This window comes from Anguilla rostrata, chromosome 15, assembly GCF_018555375.3.
Source record: "Anguilla rostrata isolate EN2019 chromosome 15, ASM1855537v3, whole genome shotgun sequence".
In the NCBI taxonomy this organism is placed as follows: domain Eukaryota; kingdom Metazoa; phylum Chordata; class Actinopteri; order Anguilliformes; family Anguillidae; genus Anguilla; species Anguilla rostrata.
Window position 1 is genome coordinate 4,275,524 of NC_057947.1, and position 19,919 is coordinate 4,295,442.

The window sequence follows — 19,919 nt, forward strand, 5'->3', positions numbered from 1 at the left end:
GTTGCATGCTGCTGTGAGTGTGTGGGGAGTGTGCAGTGTTGCATGCTGCTGTGAGTGTGAGGGGAGTGTGCAGTGTTGCATGTGTGGGGAGTGTGTGGGGGAGTGTGCAGTGTTGCATGTGTGGGGAGTGTGCAGTGTTTCGGTTCTCAGAGCTCAGACCACCTGTTGCCGTGTGGCTGAAGAAACGGACTGTTGTCCAATCTGACAATTCTGAGAGGCAGAGAGCGCTCCCTGCAGAATGTGGGGCCGTCTGTGGGGCTGTCGCACAGCGTAGGGAGAGCGAGAGAGAGAGGGATGAACAGAGAGAGAGAGAGAGGGCAGGATGAACAGAGCATATGAGCGCAGGATGAACAGAGCGAGAGAGAGAGCAGGATGAACAGAGAGAGAGCGAGAGAGAGAGCAGGATGAACAGAGAGAGAGCGAGAGAGAGAGCAGGATGAACAGAACGAGAGAGAGCAGGATGAACAGAGAGAGAGGGCAGGATGAACAGAGAGTGAGAGAGAGAGCAAGATGAACAGAGTGAGAGATAGTAGGATGAACAGAGCGAGTGAGAGAGAGAGAGCAGGGCAGTATGAGAAGCGACAGAGTTGGGGCAGTTGCGCAGTGTAGTGCAGAGTCCTCGTGCTGATGATCGGGTGCTTCTCAGTCCTATGATTCGCTGCTCTTCTGTGGCACCAAGAGACGAAGAGAAAAAACGCTGTGTTTCCCCCCCTCTCTTAAAACATGTCTGTTCTCTCTCTCCGTCTCTCCGCAGTCGCCCGATAAGCACAGAGCCTTCGAGGAAACCAAAAACTACACCACGCAGTCCCTGGCCAGCGTGGCCTACCTGATCAACACCTTGGCCAACAATGTCCTGCAGATGCTGGACATCCAGGCGTCCCAGCTGCGCCGCATGGAGTCATCAATCAACCACATCTCTCAGGTGAGCGCCTCGGCCCCGCCTCCAGCCCCGCCCCCCCAGGGGCGCACACACTCCAGGACCGGGGGGGGGAATGCCATGGAAAGAAGGCGCTTCTCCTCTTCAGTCCCTCTCCTCCTCACTGCATCTTTCCTCTGTCCTTCTCCTTCTCTCTGTCTCCCAATGTTTTCAGCCCCTCCTCTCGCCACCTCCCATGTTATCTTCTCTCGATTTTCTCTTCACCTCCACTACCTGCTCTCCATCCTCTGATTTTTCTGCCCAGGTTTTAATGTTTCTGTACCGTAGGTAGGTAAGTGGATGGATGGATGGATGGATAGATAGGTAGATAGATGCATGCTATGGAACTCAAGAATTAAACAATACAACACACACACAATACATATGATGGACAAGATATGGAGCAAAGAAGATATAAATGTACAGGAAAGAAGCCGGTACATTATGAAAAGATGGTGCAAGTTTCCTGAAAAACATTTCTGAGAAACCTTAAACTCTCGATGCTATTGGTCTGTGCAGTTTAGGGTAACCTGTAGAGGATTCCACATAAAAGGTGCGTAGAAGGTATCGCCCACACACCACACAGCCGTTTGCCTGTTTTTTTGGTTTTCCTGAAGGTGGGAAACGTGACCTCTTTCACTGACCGGCTCACTGGACAGACATTGGTGCCATCGTCTTTATTCATCACAACATGTTAGCTATCACTTGTTTTTCTTAGTCAGCTGCTGAAACAGTTGCCTTCTGTTGCCCACGTCAGACGCCCCTGATGCACCGTGTCTTCATTAATCCTTCAGCAGTAATCAGCGGTGTGCAGCGAAAGCCCGATTATGCTTCTCTGCAGCCCTCCTGCGCACAGGGATGATTTTCTCGTGGAATCATCTTTGGTGCGTTTCGTTTACAAATGCGAGCGAACGCGAGACTGCGGAGGCAGTTTCCCCCTCAGTCTCAGGTTGGGTTGGTGACGCTGCACGATTACACATTCATTTGCCCGTGGCCACAGAGGATTGCGTATGATTACATGCAATTAGACGTCGGTGCAAACGATTCGTTTACACGTGGTTTCAAATGGTAACGTTGTTACTTGGTTACCCAGGGTCTGAAACTAGCAAACCCACCAAATGCGGGTGGATTATGTCGGTGTCTGGCAAACGGGACCTGTTTACCAGACACATTGTCAGGTAGAAATCAAGCTGCCAAAATCCTCAGTACACTTACGTGGAAGTTCACGCGGTTACAGCAATGGCAAGCACAGCTTCAGAACATGAGACTTCAACTCCCACAAATCCTTGCGTTCGTCAGGATACTCTGATTGGACGTGCCTGCGGTCCGCACCTGCTAGAGCGTTGTCGAGCGGCAACCTAAAATTGGCCTGTACGTTTCTGTGAAATTTGTCACCCAAATTATCGTTAGTCAGGTGTAGAAAAATGTGGCAACACATTGCTGGGTTTAAAGAAGATCTGTCAAAAAGAGGAAGACATGATAATGTTGAACAACAAAGCGAGGTTAAAAAAAAGAGTTTTAATGAGAAGTGGATGCGTAATGATAACGGCAAGCGTCATCTGTGGCTGATGTTCGAGGCTTCCGCGAATCGCGCTCTGTGCTGACTGCCGTCTACGTGCCCCCAAAATGTCAAAACGACGCTCCTGAGTGAGGCACCTTCTGAGTTTTATTAAAGCTGTAGTTCTAACATTGGTAACCCTGCCTTCATTTAAAAAAAATAAAATAATAATAATAAAATATCATAATTACTATTATTTGTTCATTTAATTGCATTCTGAAATTGATTTGGTCTTAAAACAGACTTTTTAAAAATGTTTAAAAAAAAGCATGCTTGTGCAGTTGTGTGACGTTCATTTTCACATTGTGCACAAATAATGGTGTCTGGTAAAATGTCCAAGGGTCTGGTAATTTTTTTTTTTTCATCCACCGGACACTGGTGGTTCAACAATAAGTTAGTTTGAGACCCTGGTTAACTATGATTAATGAACTTGGGGTTTCACATGATTACTCTGTTGGACGTGGTCACACAGGTTGACCTTTGACCTCTGTTTTGCTCCGCCTCTTCCTTTCAGACAGTGGACATCCACAAGGAGAAGGTGGCTAGGCGGGAGATTGGCATCCTGACCACCAATAAGAACACCTCCCGCACGCACAAGATCATCGCACCAGCCAATCCAGAGAGGCCCGTGCGCTACATTCGCAAGCCCATCGACTACAATGTGCTGGACGACATTGGCCATGGGGTGAAGGTAGGGCAGGTCACGGGCTCCAGGAATAGGACTGGCCCCAAAGAGATGGGTAGGGGTGTAGTGTTGGGTACAGAGAGATTAGAGGAAAAAGGGGTGATGGGTAAATGGTGTTTGGTACAGATGAGAGGGCAGTGCAGGGGCATTGTGGGTCCAGTGAATGATTGCTTGAGGGGGGTGGGGCCTTCGGTTGTTTGAGTGTTTGGATGCACCAGTACTAGTATGGCATACACACTCTTAACCTTTCCTATGAATCTGCCATACCACATTATTGCAAGTGTATTCTTAGCCTGCTCAGTGGTAGGATGTTTGCATCTTGAGTGAATTTATTTTCATCGTGACTTTTAACACAGTCTTCTGCGTTTCTAACACAGGTTGTGATTAACCTTGTTTATTTGCATTTGTCTCCGACTGAACTACCCTCCCACTAACGCTTGGATATTGTCTCTCTCTGCCTCTTGTGTTTGCTTCACGTGTGTGTTAAGTGGTTGCTTAGGTTTAAGGTAAGGACATATCCAGGACCCCCTTCTGACCCTTCCGAGGGGACTAAAGGCGCTATCTCTTCTTCATCGTCACACTCCTCAGCATGCCGGCAGTAATTACCCAGCTAACGCTAAATGTTCTCACAACGCTGCTGGAATGTTCTGTCGGTGTTATGGCATTGCCACTACATGGCAGCAGCACTGTGAGGACATCGTGTGTTAGCTGGGTTTATAGTAACAGCCAGGGTCCTGCCACTTCAGATTTGATTCTTATATTGTAGAGCAATACAACAAAAAAAACAACCTTTTATTACCTTTGTCGGTCCTTGTTTTAAGTGCTGGCGTAACCGCAATTTCCAAACTCAACTTTACAACCAAAGACATCCAGTTTAGTCATTTGCTTAAAAATGGCTTGGTGCTAATTCAACAAGAGGTTCCGTTTGAGCGTAAAGAGCAGCAGCACTTCAGTCGGCTGAGCCTCTTCGGCCCGTCAGGAGGGCCTCTCTATGCCAGATAAATTATTCTGCCGTTTTACTGCCTAATGTAGAGAATCAGTTATTTTAATCAGTGATTCCTTTTAAAGTGTTTTCCATGCCCATTGCTGGATATCGATAGAAATAGAGGTTTGATGTGGTTTCTAGTGTTCCCCTGCCTTGGGATATTGGGTTTGTTCTGATTGTTCGTAATACATGTGTCTGATTGGCTTACTGAGTGTTTAACAGTGCGTGTGTGTGTGTGTGTGTATGTGTGTGTTTGTGTAAAGAGTAAATACCTCATTCTGCATTCCTCATTAAAGCCCCAGCCCTTGCCGTACCACTGTTCCTACCTCTGGCACAAGCCATCTTCCTCTTGCCTGTCATCAGCAAAAAGGGGCGGTGCTTTAGCCGGACTGTGGGCGGAGCTCTCGTCTCCCGCCCCGCCTTGTCGTCTGTTACCTCCACGGGAGACATGTTGCGTATGACAAAACCTTTGGCATCGCTGGGTTGACCAAGCCACAACAGTGCGCTACGCGAACTTATTTCCCAACGAGCATGCGTGCTCCTAAGTTTAAAAAAATTCAGGAGCTCGCAATTGCATTCCTGTTAGCACATGTGCCTCTAAATTATTGGGAGCCAGCGCCCTGCATAACATAAAGGGCCAAGACAGGAGACTAAGAAGGCGATCGTAAGTCAGGGGGGAGAAAAGGAATCAAGAGGAGGGGAGGGAGTGGAGTGGAGTGCGTTTGGAGAGCAGAAGATCAGGAGTGGAGAGATCCGTGCTGTGTTGCTGAGTACGGCAGAAACACTGAAAGATCAGGAGCAATAGTGACACAGTCAGTGTCGTTCGCGGACGGTCTGTGTCACTCACAGACGTCCTCCCTTAAAGCACAAGGCCGCCGCACAGTAGCATGGAGCAGCACACACGATAATTTGCAGTGACATCATCAAGACGATTCCGAACGCGGATGCCCAGGATGGTTGTTGTGCGCGCGGCTGCTCTGGTATACGGTCTGCAGCAGCTGCGGGCACTCTGCTCGGTTGGCACACTGCTCTGCTGGCACGCTGCGCGCTCGCAGTGTGGAAATCAGTGCCATGGCAGAGGGCACTTCAAAAGAAAATATGCATGTGAAGCTCGGGGATTTATGGAGAGTACTGCAGAGAGTTGGGCTATTAAGTACAATTGGACCTTCCAGATCGAGAGGGAAAAGTATTTTAAAGAATCTCATTGCAACTGGTTAAAAATAAGCAAGATTAAGTGATTTCTTGCATTTCTTCTGCAGTGGATACAAAAAAAAAACATTCCCCGTTTTTAATACTGCTGTCTGTTCTCAAAAGGGAAAGAAAACAAAAGGTTTTTTGAGTAGGAATCTGGCTGAGCAATTTAGTTTCTGTCATGAATTGAAGTGATGGCGGCGTGCGTCTGGTCGCCATGGTGACAGCGCCAGGTCACTTCCTGCGGCGGTGCAGGAGCCAGGCTGGTGGCACGGCTGCAGAGCTGGGGCTGGTGTTTGTGCTTCTCTCTGGGCTGTAATGCATGGCGTACTCCCTCCCCCCCCCCGGCTCGCTGTGTATCTCCGTGTTTGTGCATCTGCGTGTGCGTCTGTGTTTGCGTTCCTCTTCCTGGCACTGCCTCCCTCCCCAGGGGTGCGCTCTGGTTCACCGTGTTCCTTTCATGTTCCCCCAAACCGTACCTCCGTGCCCACCACCCCCCCTTCATCTTCATATCCCACACACTGCGTCTAACCCCGCCCCCTGTCTGTCACAGGTCAGCACTCAGAACATGAAGATGGGCGGTCTCCCGCGCACGACCCCGCCCACCCAGAAGCCGCCTAGCCCGCCCATGTCGGGGAAGGGCACTATTGGGTACGTAACGGGGCCCCGCCTCCAAACTCAAAGCAACCCATCCCGCGCCCCGAAGGCGAGCGGACCCCATTGCACGTCTGCCTCGGCCTCCGTGTGTATGCAAGCGTGCACGTGTGCGAGCGTGCACGTGTGCGCGGTCCTGCTCTTTACTGCTCGCTCACGTTTTCGAAAGCGCGCACATTTTTGGTCTACGCAACAACAAAAAAAAAAAAAAAACAGTGGAACAGCAATGGCCGTTTAGTGACATTTGACATAAAGCAGAAGTTCATTTAATTGGGCCAAGGAGGGATTTGGAACAAGCAGACAGACAGAAATAACTTTTCCAGCGTGGTCCGAAGTTTGGGATTGTTTTTAGCCGCTGCAACCTGGAGGACTCATTTCAAAAGAATCTCCTCGCGCATGAGTCACCGTGACCAGTCCCCAGCAGCTCTGTGTTTAATTTAGTGCAGTAACGGATCCTGGCGTTGAGGAAAAGAGCTCGTATGAAAAACTGTCTGTCTGTCTGTTTCTGTCTGTTCGGTTTCTGCCTGTTCAGTTTCTGTTCGGTTTCTGTCTGTGTGTGTTTGTTTTTGTCTGTCATTATTCTGTATGTGTCTGCGTGTGAATTTGTTTTGTCTGTCATTATTCTGTATGTGTCTGCGTCTGCATTCGTTTTGTCTGTCATTATTCCGTATGTGTCTGCGTGTTTGTGTTTGTGATCGTTTTAGCCGTCTGGGAGTGTGTTTCCGTCAGCAGAAGATCACGGGATTGGCTGTGGCGTTGGTCGCTCTCTCTTTGTTCTGCTCTAACATTTTTTACCTCCCCTGGCACCTCCTCAGAAAATTGTCTTCTCCAGGATTGGGGATCATGTGATTTGGATTTGTGGCTCAGGAATGAGTCATATGGTTCCACGAATTGGTACGCGAGGTTTAAGAGGGGAAAAATGTGATACAGTTCATATAGAAAGAGGAACCATTCACGCAACATGTGACCACAAATGTGATCCCTCCATAGGACCGAGTGCATGATGGGAAATCTGTGAGGGTCCGTGATAATGTCTCATCCATCCTGCTGTTTCCAGCAGCCAAAATTGGGACAAAGGGCATCTTTCACACATGAGGTGTTGAAGCGAGGGCCTGATTCACTGTGGTCATTTAAGATCCCTGGGGAAAATGGCTGCCGTGCATCACTCTGGTGCTGGATTCCCATTGGCTGAGGTTTCCCGACCTCATAGCGTAATGTGAGATTGTGAAATACAGCACCAAGCGCAGACTGTTCAAATGAGCTGCTAGCATCCAGCGCCAAGTACAGACTGTTCAAATGAGCTGCTAGCATACAGCACCACGCACTGACTGTTCAAATGAGCTGCTAGCATACAGCACCAAGCACTGACTGTTCAAATGAGCTGCTAGCATACAGCACCAAGCACAGACTGTTCAAATGAGCTGCTAGCATACAGCACCAAGCACTGACTGTTCAAATGAGCTGCTAGCATACAGCACCAAGCACAGACCATTCAAACGAGCTGCTAGCATACAGCATCAAGCACTGACTGTTCAAACGAGCTGCTAGCATACAGCACCAAGCACTGACTGTTCAAATGAGCTGCTAGCATACAGCACCAAGCACTGACTGTTCAAATGAGCTGCTAGCATACAGCACCAAGCACTGACTGTTCAAATGAGCTGCTAGCATACAGCACCAAGGACTGACTGTTCAAATGAGCTGCTAGCATACAGCACCAAGTACAGACTGTTAAAACAAGCTGCACCAATGAGCCGCTAGCCTGCACAGAATGCACTGGCTTCCAGTCTAGGGCAGAACAGGCTCTGCCACTGGTGATAATTGCTGCTCATTAAATGCTTATATTAATTTGTAATCCTCCTTCGTATCACGCTGCCTGTGGCAGCAGTAGGCAGTTGAATCTGTTCACTTTCCAGTCGACTGTATATTCACACACTAAAATGTATTTTATGTAAACGTGTGCTTTAGCTCAGATTGGTGTTGATAGGGTTAGTAGTCGTGATAGTAGTGGTTTGCTTTCGTTTTTTTATATTGGTCAGAACCCTTAATGATGTCTGTAGAGGTGTGTTTGGGACACAGAGAGAGGGAATGCTGTGGGAGAAGGAACACTGTCAAAGCTTCATACACTCCAGCACAGTGAACCTGACCCATTTCACGCTGAGGATGACTGTCCCTGTAGAACCAAGAGCACTCCCCTTTAATCCCCTTGTCCCCCCATCCCCTCCCTTCCAAGGTTGCATTGTGTTTTTCACATTTTATTTTCCCCTCTCACTTTTTCACCCGTGTGTTAAAATGCTCTCGTATCCCCCACCCCCTCCCTCACAGGCGGCACTCCCCCTATAGGACCCTTGAGCCAGTGCGCCCCCCTGTGGTCCCTAACGACTATGTCCCCAGCCCCACGCGCAGCATGGGCCCAGCACAGCAGAGCCCCGTGCGCACGGCTTCAGTTAACCAGAGGAACCGCACGTACAGGTACCCGCACACGGGCGAGACACGCCCACACGCAGCATAGACACGCCCACTCACATCATAGACACACCCACACGCAGCACAGACATGCCCACACACAGCAGAGCCCGGTGCGCACAGCTTCAGTTAACCAGAGGAACCGCACGTACAGGTACCCGCACACGGGCATAGACACGCCTGCACACGCCCACCTCTGGGGGACATGCCCACACACAGCAGAGACATACCCACACACAACCAAGACACACCCACTGCCGACCGGGCCACACCCATACACAGCTGGGACACGCCCACCATTGCCCAGGACACACCCACTCACAGCCTCTCTCTATCTCGGCCTTTTCTCTCTCCCTCTCTTTCCCTTCATCTCCCCTTCAGCCTCTCCATCTTTCTGCTTCTTGTCCTCTTTCCCTCTCTCTTTCCATCTCACGACTGCTGTCCCCCTATCTGGCTGATAAATTGAGAAACGCAACAGGACAGCTTGTTGGCAAAAAAAAAAAACCCCTTCTGAGTCACGAGCAGGGGAAATGGCTACAGTGCTAGAGGGGTGCGATTTGGCACTTTAAGAGAACAGTGTGAGTGACGGAGGGGTGAAATTTGGCACTCCGATAGAACAGTGCGTGTGATGCACTATACAAGCACGTCGTTTCCATAGTAGCACATCTGGAAACGGGCAAACGGGCTTCCGCTCCATCACCTTCCTTGCCGCGCATCGTAAAGGAAGCGCTCACTTTGACACCGAATCGCACGCAGCATAAACCAGCCGTAAAGCCCCGCCCCCTTCCCCACCACCCCTCAGAGGGACGGGCTCGTACGCTCTGCATGCCAGGTGGAGCCAATTCCTCTTCTTTCTCTCATTCTGTCCCTTCACTCTTGTTTTTTTAAATGTTTCTAATCACATTTCTCTGAGATGGCTCCAGTTTTCTGTTGCTCCAAATGTTGGCTCTCTCCTGTGTGTTGTGGGCATGGATGCGAAATAAAATGGTCCCCCTTATATTATGCTGTACTGGGTGGTATTGTTGCCCCCCGCCCCACAAAAAAAACATCCTAAAGAAAATTTGCTGCTTGTTTTCTGCCACACACGCCTCCCCCAATGTTGAAATGAGATCTTTGTCCTTGGGGTCCTGTGTTCCTCTCATTCTCTCTCAGTCTGTCTCCATAGTAATAACATTCATTCCAACCTCATCTCATCTCTCCCTCTTTCTCTAGTTCTCTCTCTCTCTCTGCCTTGCTTTTCTAGTTCTTGGCTCATCAGACAGTGTGACCTGTAGACAGATTTGACGCTGAAATCGGAGTTAGCCATTTCTTAAGCCCCATCTACCCCACACACTCACAGGGACCACGGCAGGCGACCTGCATGTTGAAGCAGCACAACGCGCAGCTTCAGTATTTCCCTTTTGCTTCACGTCTCTCACTCTTTCTCCAGTGGGTTCTCTATTAGGCTACATTTGTTGTACAGTTGCTTGGCTCTGGTGTAGACTGCCTTGTACGCTGCCGTTACCTTGGGTACACATGACTGACAGGTGGAGCACACGCCCCTTCCACCGCTACCTTCATCTTGAGCTTTTATCTTGTCCACCTAAAGCACAACTAAGTTTCCACGGGGGTTTCATTTCACACACGCATTTATCCAGACTGAACATCAGCTCCAGCATTTGAGGTTACTTCCCTTTGCTCATGGGTACAATGGAATATCCTGCCCTGCTATTACACTGTATTAAAAACACACACAAAAGGCTCCTTAAGGGATTGGTTAATCTGATTCATGTTGTAAATCTTTTGTAAATGTATTTCAGTTCGTGTTTTGAGCGTATTGTTGCTTATTGTGTTTATGTATTGTAGACCTATTGCTCCTAGTTTATATGTTTGTGTTAATGTATTTCTCCCGAGTATCTGTCTGTGTTATAAATGTGTTATTAATCTGTTATAAATGGTATTTCATTTCTGGTTGCGTTATAAACCTTGCTCCTTAGTTTATCTGTTCATGTATTCAAGTGTAATGCATCATTATATATGTATGTAATAGGCCTACATTTATACATACATTTTTTCTTCATAATCTTGAGTATGAGAGATACAGTGACAGTGTCATTTATCAGTGTAATGAGTTGTGATGATAGTGTAGTTTATCAGTGTAGTTGTGGTGACGGTGTAATTTCTGCGGGGGGTTGTGGTGGTGGGGGGGGGCAGCTGGTACGTCATCGCTGTGCTTCCTGTCCTCAGCAGCAGTGGCAGCAGTGGGGGCAGCCACCCCAGCAGCCGCAGCAGCAGCCGAGAGAACAGTGGGAGTGGCAGCGTGGGCGTGCCCATCGCCGTGCCAACCCCCTCCCCTCCCAGCGCCTTCCCAGGTAAGAGCAACTCCCGGCTGCGCCGTCTACTAATGTGGGATATACCATATACACCTCATATACACCTTTACACCAGTGTAATACCTCTACCACACTCACATAAACCTCTACACCAGTGTAATACCTCTACCACACTCACATAAGCCTCTACACCAGTGTAATACCTCTACCACACTCACATAAGCCTCTACACCAGTGTAATACCTCTACCACACTCACATAAACCTCTACACCAGTGTAATACCTCTACCACACTCACATAAGCCTCTACACCAGTGTAATACCTCTACCACACTCACATAAGCCTCTACACCAGTGTAATACCTCTACCGCATTCGCATAAACCTTTACACCAGTGTAATACCTCTACCACACTCGCATACACCTTTCCACCAGTGTAATACCTCTCCACTCTACCACACTCACATAAACCTCTACACCAGTGTAATACCTCTACCACACTCACCTCTACACCAGTGTAATACCTCTACCACACTCGCATACACCTTTACACCAGTGTAATACCTCTACCACACTCACATAAACCTCTACACCAGTGTAATACCTCTACCACACTCACATAAACCTCTACACCAGTGTAATACCTCTACCACACTCACATAAACCTCTACACCAGTGTAATACCTCTACCACACTCACATAAACCTCTACACCAGTGCAATATCTCTACCACACATAAAGCTCTACACCAGTGCAATAGCTCTACCACACTCACAAAAACCTCTACACCAGTGTAATACCTTTACCACACTCACATAAACCTCTACACCAGTGTAATACCTCTACCACACTCATATACACCTTTACACCAGTGTAATACCTCTACCACACTCATATACACCTTTACACCAGTGTAATACCTCTCCAAATGGACTGGTAAATGGACTGCATTTATATAGCGCTTTTATCGAAAGCGCTTTACAATTGATACCTCTCATTCACCAGAGCATTTAGGGGTTAGGTGTCTTGCTCAGGGACACTTCGACACGCCCAGGGTGGGGCTCGAACTGGCAACCCTCCGACTGCCAGACAACCGTTCTTACCTCCTGAGCTATGTCACTCACATAAACCTCTACACCCGTGTAATACCTCTACCACACTCACATAAACCTCTACACCAGTGTAATACCTCTCCACTCTACCACCCTTATACACCTTTACACCAGTGTAATACCTCTCCACTCTACCACACTTACATAAATGATTAGTTAAGCCATGAATTTGAGCTTCCCTGGCTTATGGAACTAACTGTGTCAGGATTGAGCCAAGGGCAAACTATGGAGCACCCCAGGGTTAACTATATTGAGCCAGGATTTGCTTTCCTTTTCATTTAGACCCCTGAGAATCATTGGAAAGAAATGAACATCCCCTTTTCACAATAACATCATCATAACAACGCAAGCACTTAACATGGGAATCACAGAGGCACCTTTAACGCATTGCATTACCATTTTTAAATCACTTACTATTGCAACCCCCCTCCCCCAGTGCTATTGTAGCCTCGTCTCTTCAACATCGTTTGTAAATGTGAGGCACGTGTTTTTTTCTGAAGCCTGAGCTGCTAGCTGCACCTTGTCTGCGCAGTCACTGCATTGGACTGTTCATGCGCAGCTGGAGCAGCCAGACTGACCCGGGGAGGCAATCTAGCCTGCTTAGACAAGGAAACTCTGATGACTGAAGCCCCACCTCCCTGGGTGATGCTACTGTCAGTTATGTACCTCCTGTGGAGTTAGATACCAGACCAAGCGGCAGGCTACTGTGTGGTAATCCTGTGCTTTAGCAGGGTGATCCACCCAGTGCCCCGCAAACTCATTTTATTCAGACAACATGCGCACACTCATATCCTGCAACCGGAAATTTCTCTGACCTGAAGGTGTTGCCAAGGCAACCTTGTCGCATCCAAGACCATCCCAGGTGTCGCATTTTCTGCGATTTGGACATTTCATGGTTGGCTATAGAATTTATAGAAGATTTGTTCCTTGGTTTCAGTACACGCCGTGCGCCCAGTTCGACCAATCACTGTTAAAACTCGGAAAACCGGGGTGGAGGCGGCGAGACAGATTTGTAGAAATTGAGAAATGTGAATCGAAGAGAATCAGACTTTTTCCTTGTGACAGTCCTGTTTGATTGCTGTTGCAGTTGATCGCAGTGAAGCTGTGTGCTATCCAGTAATGCAGTATGTAATCCAGTAAAGCAGTTTACTTTGCCGTAAAGCAATGTGTGCTTCAGTAGTGCTCTGTACGAAGCAATGAGTGCTGCATTAACAGTGTATACTATGCAGCAAAGCAGTGTGTGCTGCATTGTTGAGGTTTAATGTTCAGTGAAGTGGCGTGTGATGTAGTAACCTGTATGCTTTGCAGTAAAGCAGTTTGTGCTGCAGTAAAAGTGATGTGTGCTGCAGAAAAGCACTATGCTTTGCTGTAAATCAGTGTGTGTTGCAGTAAAGTGGTGGTGTCCCTGGAGCAGGTGAATCGCTATGGAAACCGGTGTATAGCGGCACAGAATAGTCCCTGCCTAACCTGTCTCCTGCTAAAACTCTTTCAAAAAAATAATACAACGGAAAGGAAACATTTGAAGAAAACAATTCCTTATCTTCCTGTTCCTTCTTTTTCTTCCTCTTCTGCTTTTTTTCTGCGTTTTCTGCGCTTACTGATGCCTCTTCAGCAGGGGCTGCGGGTACCCCTCCTGCTCCCCCCAATTCTGCTCCCACTCCCCCCTCTGCTGCCCCTCCCGTCCCGCCCAACGCCCCTCCTAACGCTCCACCTAACCCCCCGCCTCCGACCCCTGACCCCTCTCCGGCCCCGCCCGCCGAGACCCCCCCTTCCTCTCAGCCCCCCCCTCCTGCCACCGCCGCTGCCGCCACCTCTGGCAGTACCACCTCCCCCACGCCAGGTGAGTCCCCCCCTCCCCCATCCCAAACCCCCCCCCCCCCCATAGTCCGCGCTTCGCTGTGGCTCATCACGGTCCCCTCAGATCCCCCATCATTCCACTTCCTGTCTCCTCCTGCAGTCCAGTGCCAGTCCGTGTCCTCCACAACGTCCTGCGCTTCTCCGTGTGCTGGCAGGTCCATAAATCCCATGATGCACTGGGGATGCAAAGGGTCGCCTACTCTTTTCATTTTCAGAAGAGGTTCCAGTCTTGGACTTCTTCTCTGATTTCGCATTTGTTTGTGCTGTACTGCTGAGAATCAAGCTAGGCTTATTTCAGAATGGAATTTAAAGGCTTTGTCAGCAGGTAAGATTTTCTGTGGGGGGGGGGGGGGGGGTGTCCTCCAAAGGCGATTTCTCTATGAGAGGTCCCTGGTAGTGCACCAGCCAAGCAGATTGGAAGCCAGCTTCACTGCAGGAAGTCCAGCTTGGTCGTGCAAGGCCCTTTTTGACCCTAAACAGGAAGCTAATAGTTAAGTGGACAGGTCCTCACGAAATGGCAAAACGCACAAGGAGGTCCGTAGAGTCATGGGGATGGGCCCGCGGATTCCAAACTTCGTCACCATGCATTGGAAGGCCTGGAAAGTGATGGGCAGGGGTCACTGAGGCCCCCACAGACCCACTGTGTACACTGGAGAAATCTACATTCTTAAAAAAAAAAACCCAGGAACTTAAAGGACGAAAGTTGGATAGTTTCACTTGGGAATATACACAAAGCTGGGTTAGGGTTAGGGAATTTGCCCATTGTCTTGTTTCTACTGCTTGCGAAGCTCATCTGCATGCTCTCTGTGTGTTTGTTCTACAGACGTGTGTGTGGCACGGCTCATCTTACCCTCTGTGCTGCATGCAGAAATGGCATGGAAACGTGCTGTCTGTGGGCGTGGTCAGTTGATTGTGTGGGTGGGTTGATGGTTGGCATCATGGCCGGGGTGGGTGGATTGGTTAGTTGAGTGGTCAGTTTGCTTGGCTGTCATTGGCTAGAGTTAGGACTGGATTATATACTGGTTCAGTAATTATCGAATGCGGTAACGTTCATCGCCTCCATGTGGTGTATTGCCTTCCTTTTCATCCTTTTCTTTAATTATACCAGATACTGGAATAAACATCAGAACTTCAGAGTTTGTGTTAAATGCTTCCAGGGAAAAAATGTTGCAACTGTTTAGCGTTGATATATTGAGTGTTGATAAGACTGCCGACCAGCAGCAAGGCCTCGTAGCTTCTAAGTGATTGATAAAACACACCTCACATGGAAGCTGTACGACCTTGCTGCTGATTGGCTTGTCTTATCAACATTACGTAACAGTGGTGGCATTTTTTTCCCCTTAGAAGCATTTCTTGTGGCCTCTGACGTTTGGATGTTTACTATCAAATCAGGTATAACTAAAGACAAAAAGATGAAAAGAAAGGCAATACAGGTGGCGATGACCATTTCTGCATTTTTTGATAATTATCGTCGCTGTATATTGCTCAGGCCTGGAGTCTCCTCTGGGTTTGCCCTCTCACTGAGAGGGGTATCAGACGGATAGATATTACGTGACATGTTTTTATACACATTTACGTAAGAGTGATACAAGTGATAGGAGGGGCGGAGAGTTTAGAAGTAATGGGATCAACGCTCCACTGTCTCACCTCACTGGCGCCCCCTGGTGGCTCGTGTTGCAGGCAACGCTCCTCAGTTCTACAGCATGAACAGGCCGGGATCCCGACACAACAGCGCCTCGGCGGGGGGGTCCCTGCCGTACCGCCGCCCTCCCTCCGTGACTGGCCAGCCGAACCCGCCCCAAAGTCAGGTCAACGGAGGGCCGTACTACAACCAGAGCCAAGGTGAGGGCGCAGTACCCATCCTCCGTGCATGATGTCACCACACACATTCTTACTAATGGGTGAACTACCTTATAGGCCCGATTTAGAAGATGCGGTACTTTATTGGATACCCCCTGACTTTCCAAGGATCTGCCTTTTGTATTTTTGGGCAGCAAGTTGCGTTTCATTATCACAAAGCAGGGCTGTGTGCCAAATAGCCCTCCTGCTTTTCCTCTCGAACTTGAACAAAAGAATTGGTGCAGCTGAGATCATAAAGGGCCTCATCTGACATCATAAAGGGCAGCATCTGACATCATAAAGGGCCACATCTGACATCATAAAGGGATGCCCCATTACAAATGATTGTTGACAGTAAAACTTACCAGTGCCTGTTTTACTATACTATATGGAATAAATCTGGTTCCCATAACCACCAGTTACTCATTTTACTGTCAATTTATAGGACACGGGAGTGTCCTATAAATTCCAATAAGCTGCCAGGCACAATGTCCCCTCCCTAGATCACCCCCCTCCCGCAGAGTGTTTAATCATTAACTGTTGTCACGGTGACTACTGTTTGGCGCTGGGCTCACGTTTGTCTGCACACTAAACTCGCTTCTCTCCTCTCTCTTGTTTTGGACCCCCTTTCCTTTCCCCGTCTCCCTCTCTTATTTCTCTCTCTCTCTCTGGCGCACAACACCCCTCCCCACCTCTCACCTCCCGTCCTCACCTCCTGTCTTCGTCCCTCCATCTGTCCCCCTCCATCTGTCCCTCCCCCTCTCTCCGCCCTCCCCCGCGCGCGATTGGGCGATCGGCTCCGCTAGCTCCTCCGCCCCCCTCCATCCTGCAGATCACTCCCCAGCTTCCCCTGATGGGCTTCGTGGCTCGGGTTCAAGAGACCAGTAAGTGGCTTTGGGCCTTCGCCCCCTTCGAACCCCTCCCCTACAGCGCCCCCTGCTGTCTGTCAGTGAACCGGGCCAGGAGTCCCTCCACCCCGAAGGTCTGAGCACGCTCTGTTACGGTCCTCCCTCCAGAGCGCAGGGGAGGGTCGCTTTGGGGGGAAGTGAAGGCGACGGCCTGTGAAATGGAGCGTGTAAGAGCATGCCGCTGTCCCCAGGAAGCAAGGGGGGGAACGGCAACATCCTGCGTGTGCGTGCGTGTGCCCGAGTGTGCACGCGTGTAGCCGAGTGTGTCTGAGCACGCGTGTGTCTGAGTGGGCGCGTGTGTGTGGGTGTTTCCATCTCTGTACGCTCCGCTGAACGCGCATTCACTTCGGCCCGTTTCATCGGTGCTTCGTCCGCCAGTGGAACACTGGCGTCCTGTAAATAAGCCCCGCTTCAGTGATGCGAGCAGGGCGTGGCCACGTGGAGCCACTCCCACTTGTGGCAGAGAGCCGCGAGCCTACTCTATCTGCGTTTCTGTATTCACCGATCTCCTCCCTTCCGACCCCTCCCAGTCTCAGACGCCCCGCCCCCACCGCCCCCCACAGAGGAGCCGGTGTTTGAGGAGTCGCCCCCGCCGCCCCCTCCTCCGGAGGACTACGAGGAGGAGGAGTCGGCCGTGGTGGAGTACAGCGACCCCTACGCGGAAGAGGACCCCCCCTGGGCGCCACGCACGTACCTGGAGAAAGGTACCCGCCCGTATCTCTCCTTTTTTTCATCCCTCCATCCTCTCCCCCTCCCCCTCCCAGTTTTATCCGTTGCTTTTCATTTTGTTTGCTTGCGTGTTTTTTGGGTAAAGTATAAAAAGCATCGTTGCAGTGTTAAACACAAGCATCATATTCTGTACACTTCATTAAGCCTCTACAGCCAAAGGGCAGTTTGTAGCACCTGTCTCTCGGTAAACAAAAAAAATCAAGTAAATTGCAAAAAATGCACATAAAAGAAGAGCACGTATCAAAAATATTAGCCAACATGCGCAAACGTATTTTAAAAAAATGCGTCCGCTTTTCACAGCAAAATGACATGAAGTTGAACACAAGCAGGCTTAAATTACACAAGAGCAGACATAAAATGTAAAAGATTATGGCTGCATTAAAACACTGTAAAAATACGAAATCTTTGTAATGTCGTCCAAAGCGCTTGGCCGTACAAGAGAACGTAAGTGTATCCACAAGTAATATGACCGTGCCAGCGTCCCTGAAGTGCTAAATGCGAGCGAGCTATGCTAACGTGCTAAGGCTAACCTCGAATGCTTCCCCTGCAGTGGTGGCCATCTACGACTACGCCAGGGACAAGGAGGACGAGCTCTCCTTCCAGGAGGGCGCCATCATCTACGTGATCAAGAAGAACGACGACGGCTGGTACGAGGGCGTGATGTGCGGCACCACCGGCCTGTTTCCCGGCAACTACGTGGAGTCCATCATGCACTACGCCGACTGAGCCCCAGGGGGCGCCCTCACCCCCACACCTGCTACGCATGCAGATCTATACACAATACACACATGGCCTACATGTGTTTGTATATATCTGTATGCGTGGTTATTATATATATATATATATATGTGTGTGTGTGTATATATATATATATATATATATATACTGGGGTGGGTGAGTTTGGTTAATGGTCCAAGACTGCAATAAGAACGTCCCCTTTGAGTACTGGGGAGTGGAATTACTTAACAAATAATTCAAAATTCCCACAGAAAAGTAACTATGGTGATCACAAATGCGATATCACATTGAAGGGTACCATTGTAATAAAACAGAAAGCAACCACTTTATCAGTTTTTTTTCTTTTTTTTTTTTTTTTTCTTGTTTGAATGGGAGATGAAGATTGAAGGGAAATGTGATGTGAGGACAGAACAAATCCCCCCACCCACCCCCAGGCTGTCTCCTCCCCCTTTCTAACCCCCTCCATACCAGCTGAAGTGGCGCCTTCGCCCATGCCAGGTTTGGCCACGGTCTTGGGAGCGGTGCATTGTGGGATGGCAGGTGTGCAGCAGGTGTTTTTTGGGTGGCTTTAACCCCCCCCCCCCCAGAACTCCTGTGCTCAGATTTGGGACACTAAAGACGTGCAGATGTTTTGGAGACTGTTTAGCTTTGAGTGATGAGCTGAACAGTGGTGATTGGTTCTTCACTTTTTTTTTTTTTCCTTTTTCTTTTACAGTTTCAGTGAATTCTGTCACAGTGGCAGTTCACGCTCTACTCTGTCTGTTGACAGGGATGACAGAGACGCACCTGGTCAGATAGTAAACATGATTACACAGTGTGTACATTATGGCCTTGTTTATCTTTTGTGATTTACATAATGAATCGGTCTTGCACATTTCGCTTTTCTGTCTTACTTAGAGGACAGGACCCGGTGAACACACGCACCCATACACACGCACACACATGCACACATGCAACACTAAATCCTGTAGATGACTTGATGCTTTTTTTTTTTGTTCTATTTTTTATTTTATTATTCCTTTCAGTATTTAAGTTGCTTTTGTCTGGTTGCGAGCTGTTGTCGTGTCGTGGTTCAAGCCAAAATGCCCATTCGATTGAGATGTTGTGTGTAGTATTACACAAGACTGCATGCTCTAATAAAACTCTTAAATTATTCATCTTCGGTTCATCCCAGCTCTTGGCTTTATTTGGCTTTGGTTATCAGCGTATGTGTTTAGCGATGGTGGCTAGTAATAGTATTCATGCAATAGAAGCATCCGGAAGTATTGGAGGACAGTCTAGTGCCATATTGTAATGTTTTAAATGTCCGTGTGATGCTTTGCAATACTGCCCCCCTGTACTCCTGTCCAGCTGAAGAAATGCATCGAAAACAGGTTGAGATGTTTTCCCTCCCCAGTACTGAATTTATCTGCAACAGGAATAAGCTGTAGTTTTTAATATTAATGTTCTTGGTTTCAAAATATTGGGGATACATACTGGGGACATAAGTTGCACAGCAAAGCTCCAAAATAATTTGATATTCATGAGATTTGAGTTGTAATTAAACAGAAACTTCTACTTAATTCAAAAACCTGAAATAAAATGAACTTCATTTTCATTTTACGGGATCTACGGTGAGATACGGCAGTTGGAGTGGTGGCACTTGGCAATAATAACTGGGCAGAGTGTGAACGTTTGAGAAGCTTACGTTTGTATTTTAGCACCGAAAGCACATTGTGGGAAGGGCCACGCAATGCAGTGACGTCTGAAAGACTCGTTTCTGTTTCTCTATGGCAATCGGACCTGGGTCACATACGTATTTGTTTTGGATTCAAATACTTTTCTGTGCTCTTTTGATCTTGCCTGGCTTAATTGAGCCTGCCAATATGACCAGAAGGCGGGGTTTGCACTTTTGGAGAGTATTTCATCGGTTCCAGTACACCAGACAAGATCAGTAAAGCGTAGAAAAGTATTTGAATCCAAAATAAAT

At 48.6% G+C, this 19,919-nt stretch overlaps 1 protein-coding gene across 10 annotated transcripts in view; it reads left to right on the forward strand.

Annotated features, from left to right (window-relative positions):
* The window catches only part of LOC135241413 (abl interactor 2), a 31,253-nt gene extending 12,145 nt beyond the window's left edge, over nt 1-19,108 (forward strand). For 2 of the 10 annotated variants that reach the window (XM_064311771.1, XM_064311772.1), the window contains 11 exons: nt 755-922; nt 2,989-3,165; nt 3,648-3,665; nt 5,889-5,986; nt 8,315-8,461; nt 10,682-10,806; nt 13,492-13,719; nt 15,417-15,578; nt 16,382-16,459; nt 17,014-17,187; nt 17,763-19,108. In XM_064311771.1, the coding sequence (XP_064167841.1) occupies nt 755-922; nt 2,989-3,165; nt 3,648-3,665; nt 5,889-5,986; nt 8,315-8,461; nt 10,682-10,806; nt 13,492-13,719; nt 15,417-15,578; nt 16,382-16,459; nt 17,014-17,187; nt 17,763-17,938 (1,551 nt within the window). In that variant the 3' untranslated portion in view covers nt 17,939-19,108. The remainder of the gene's footprint in view (nt 1-754; nt 923-2,988; nt 3,166-3,647; nt 3,666-5,888; nt 5,987-8,314; nt 8,462-10,681; nt 10,807-13,491; nt 13,720-15,416; nt 15,579-16,381; nt 16,460-17,013; nt 17,188-17,762) is intronic. The other 8 variants (XM_064311773.1, XM_064311774.1, XM_064311778.1 and 5 more) reach the window with 8 other exon arrangements.
* Nucleotides 19,109-19,919: the final 811 nt, after the last annotated feature.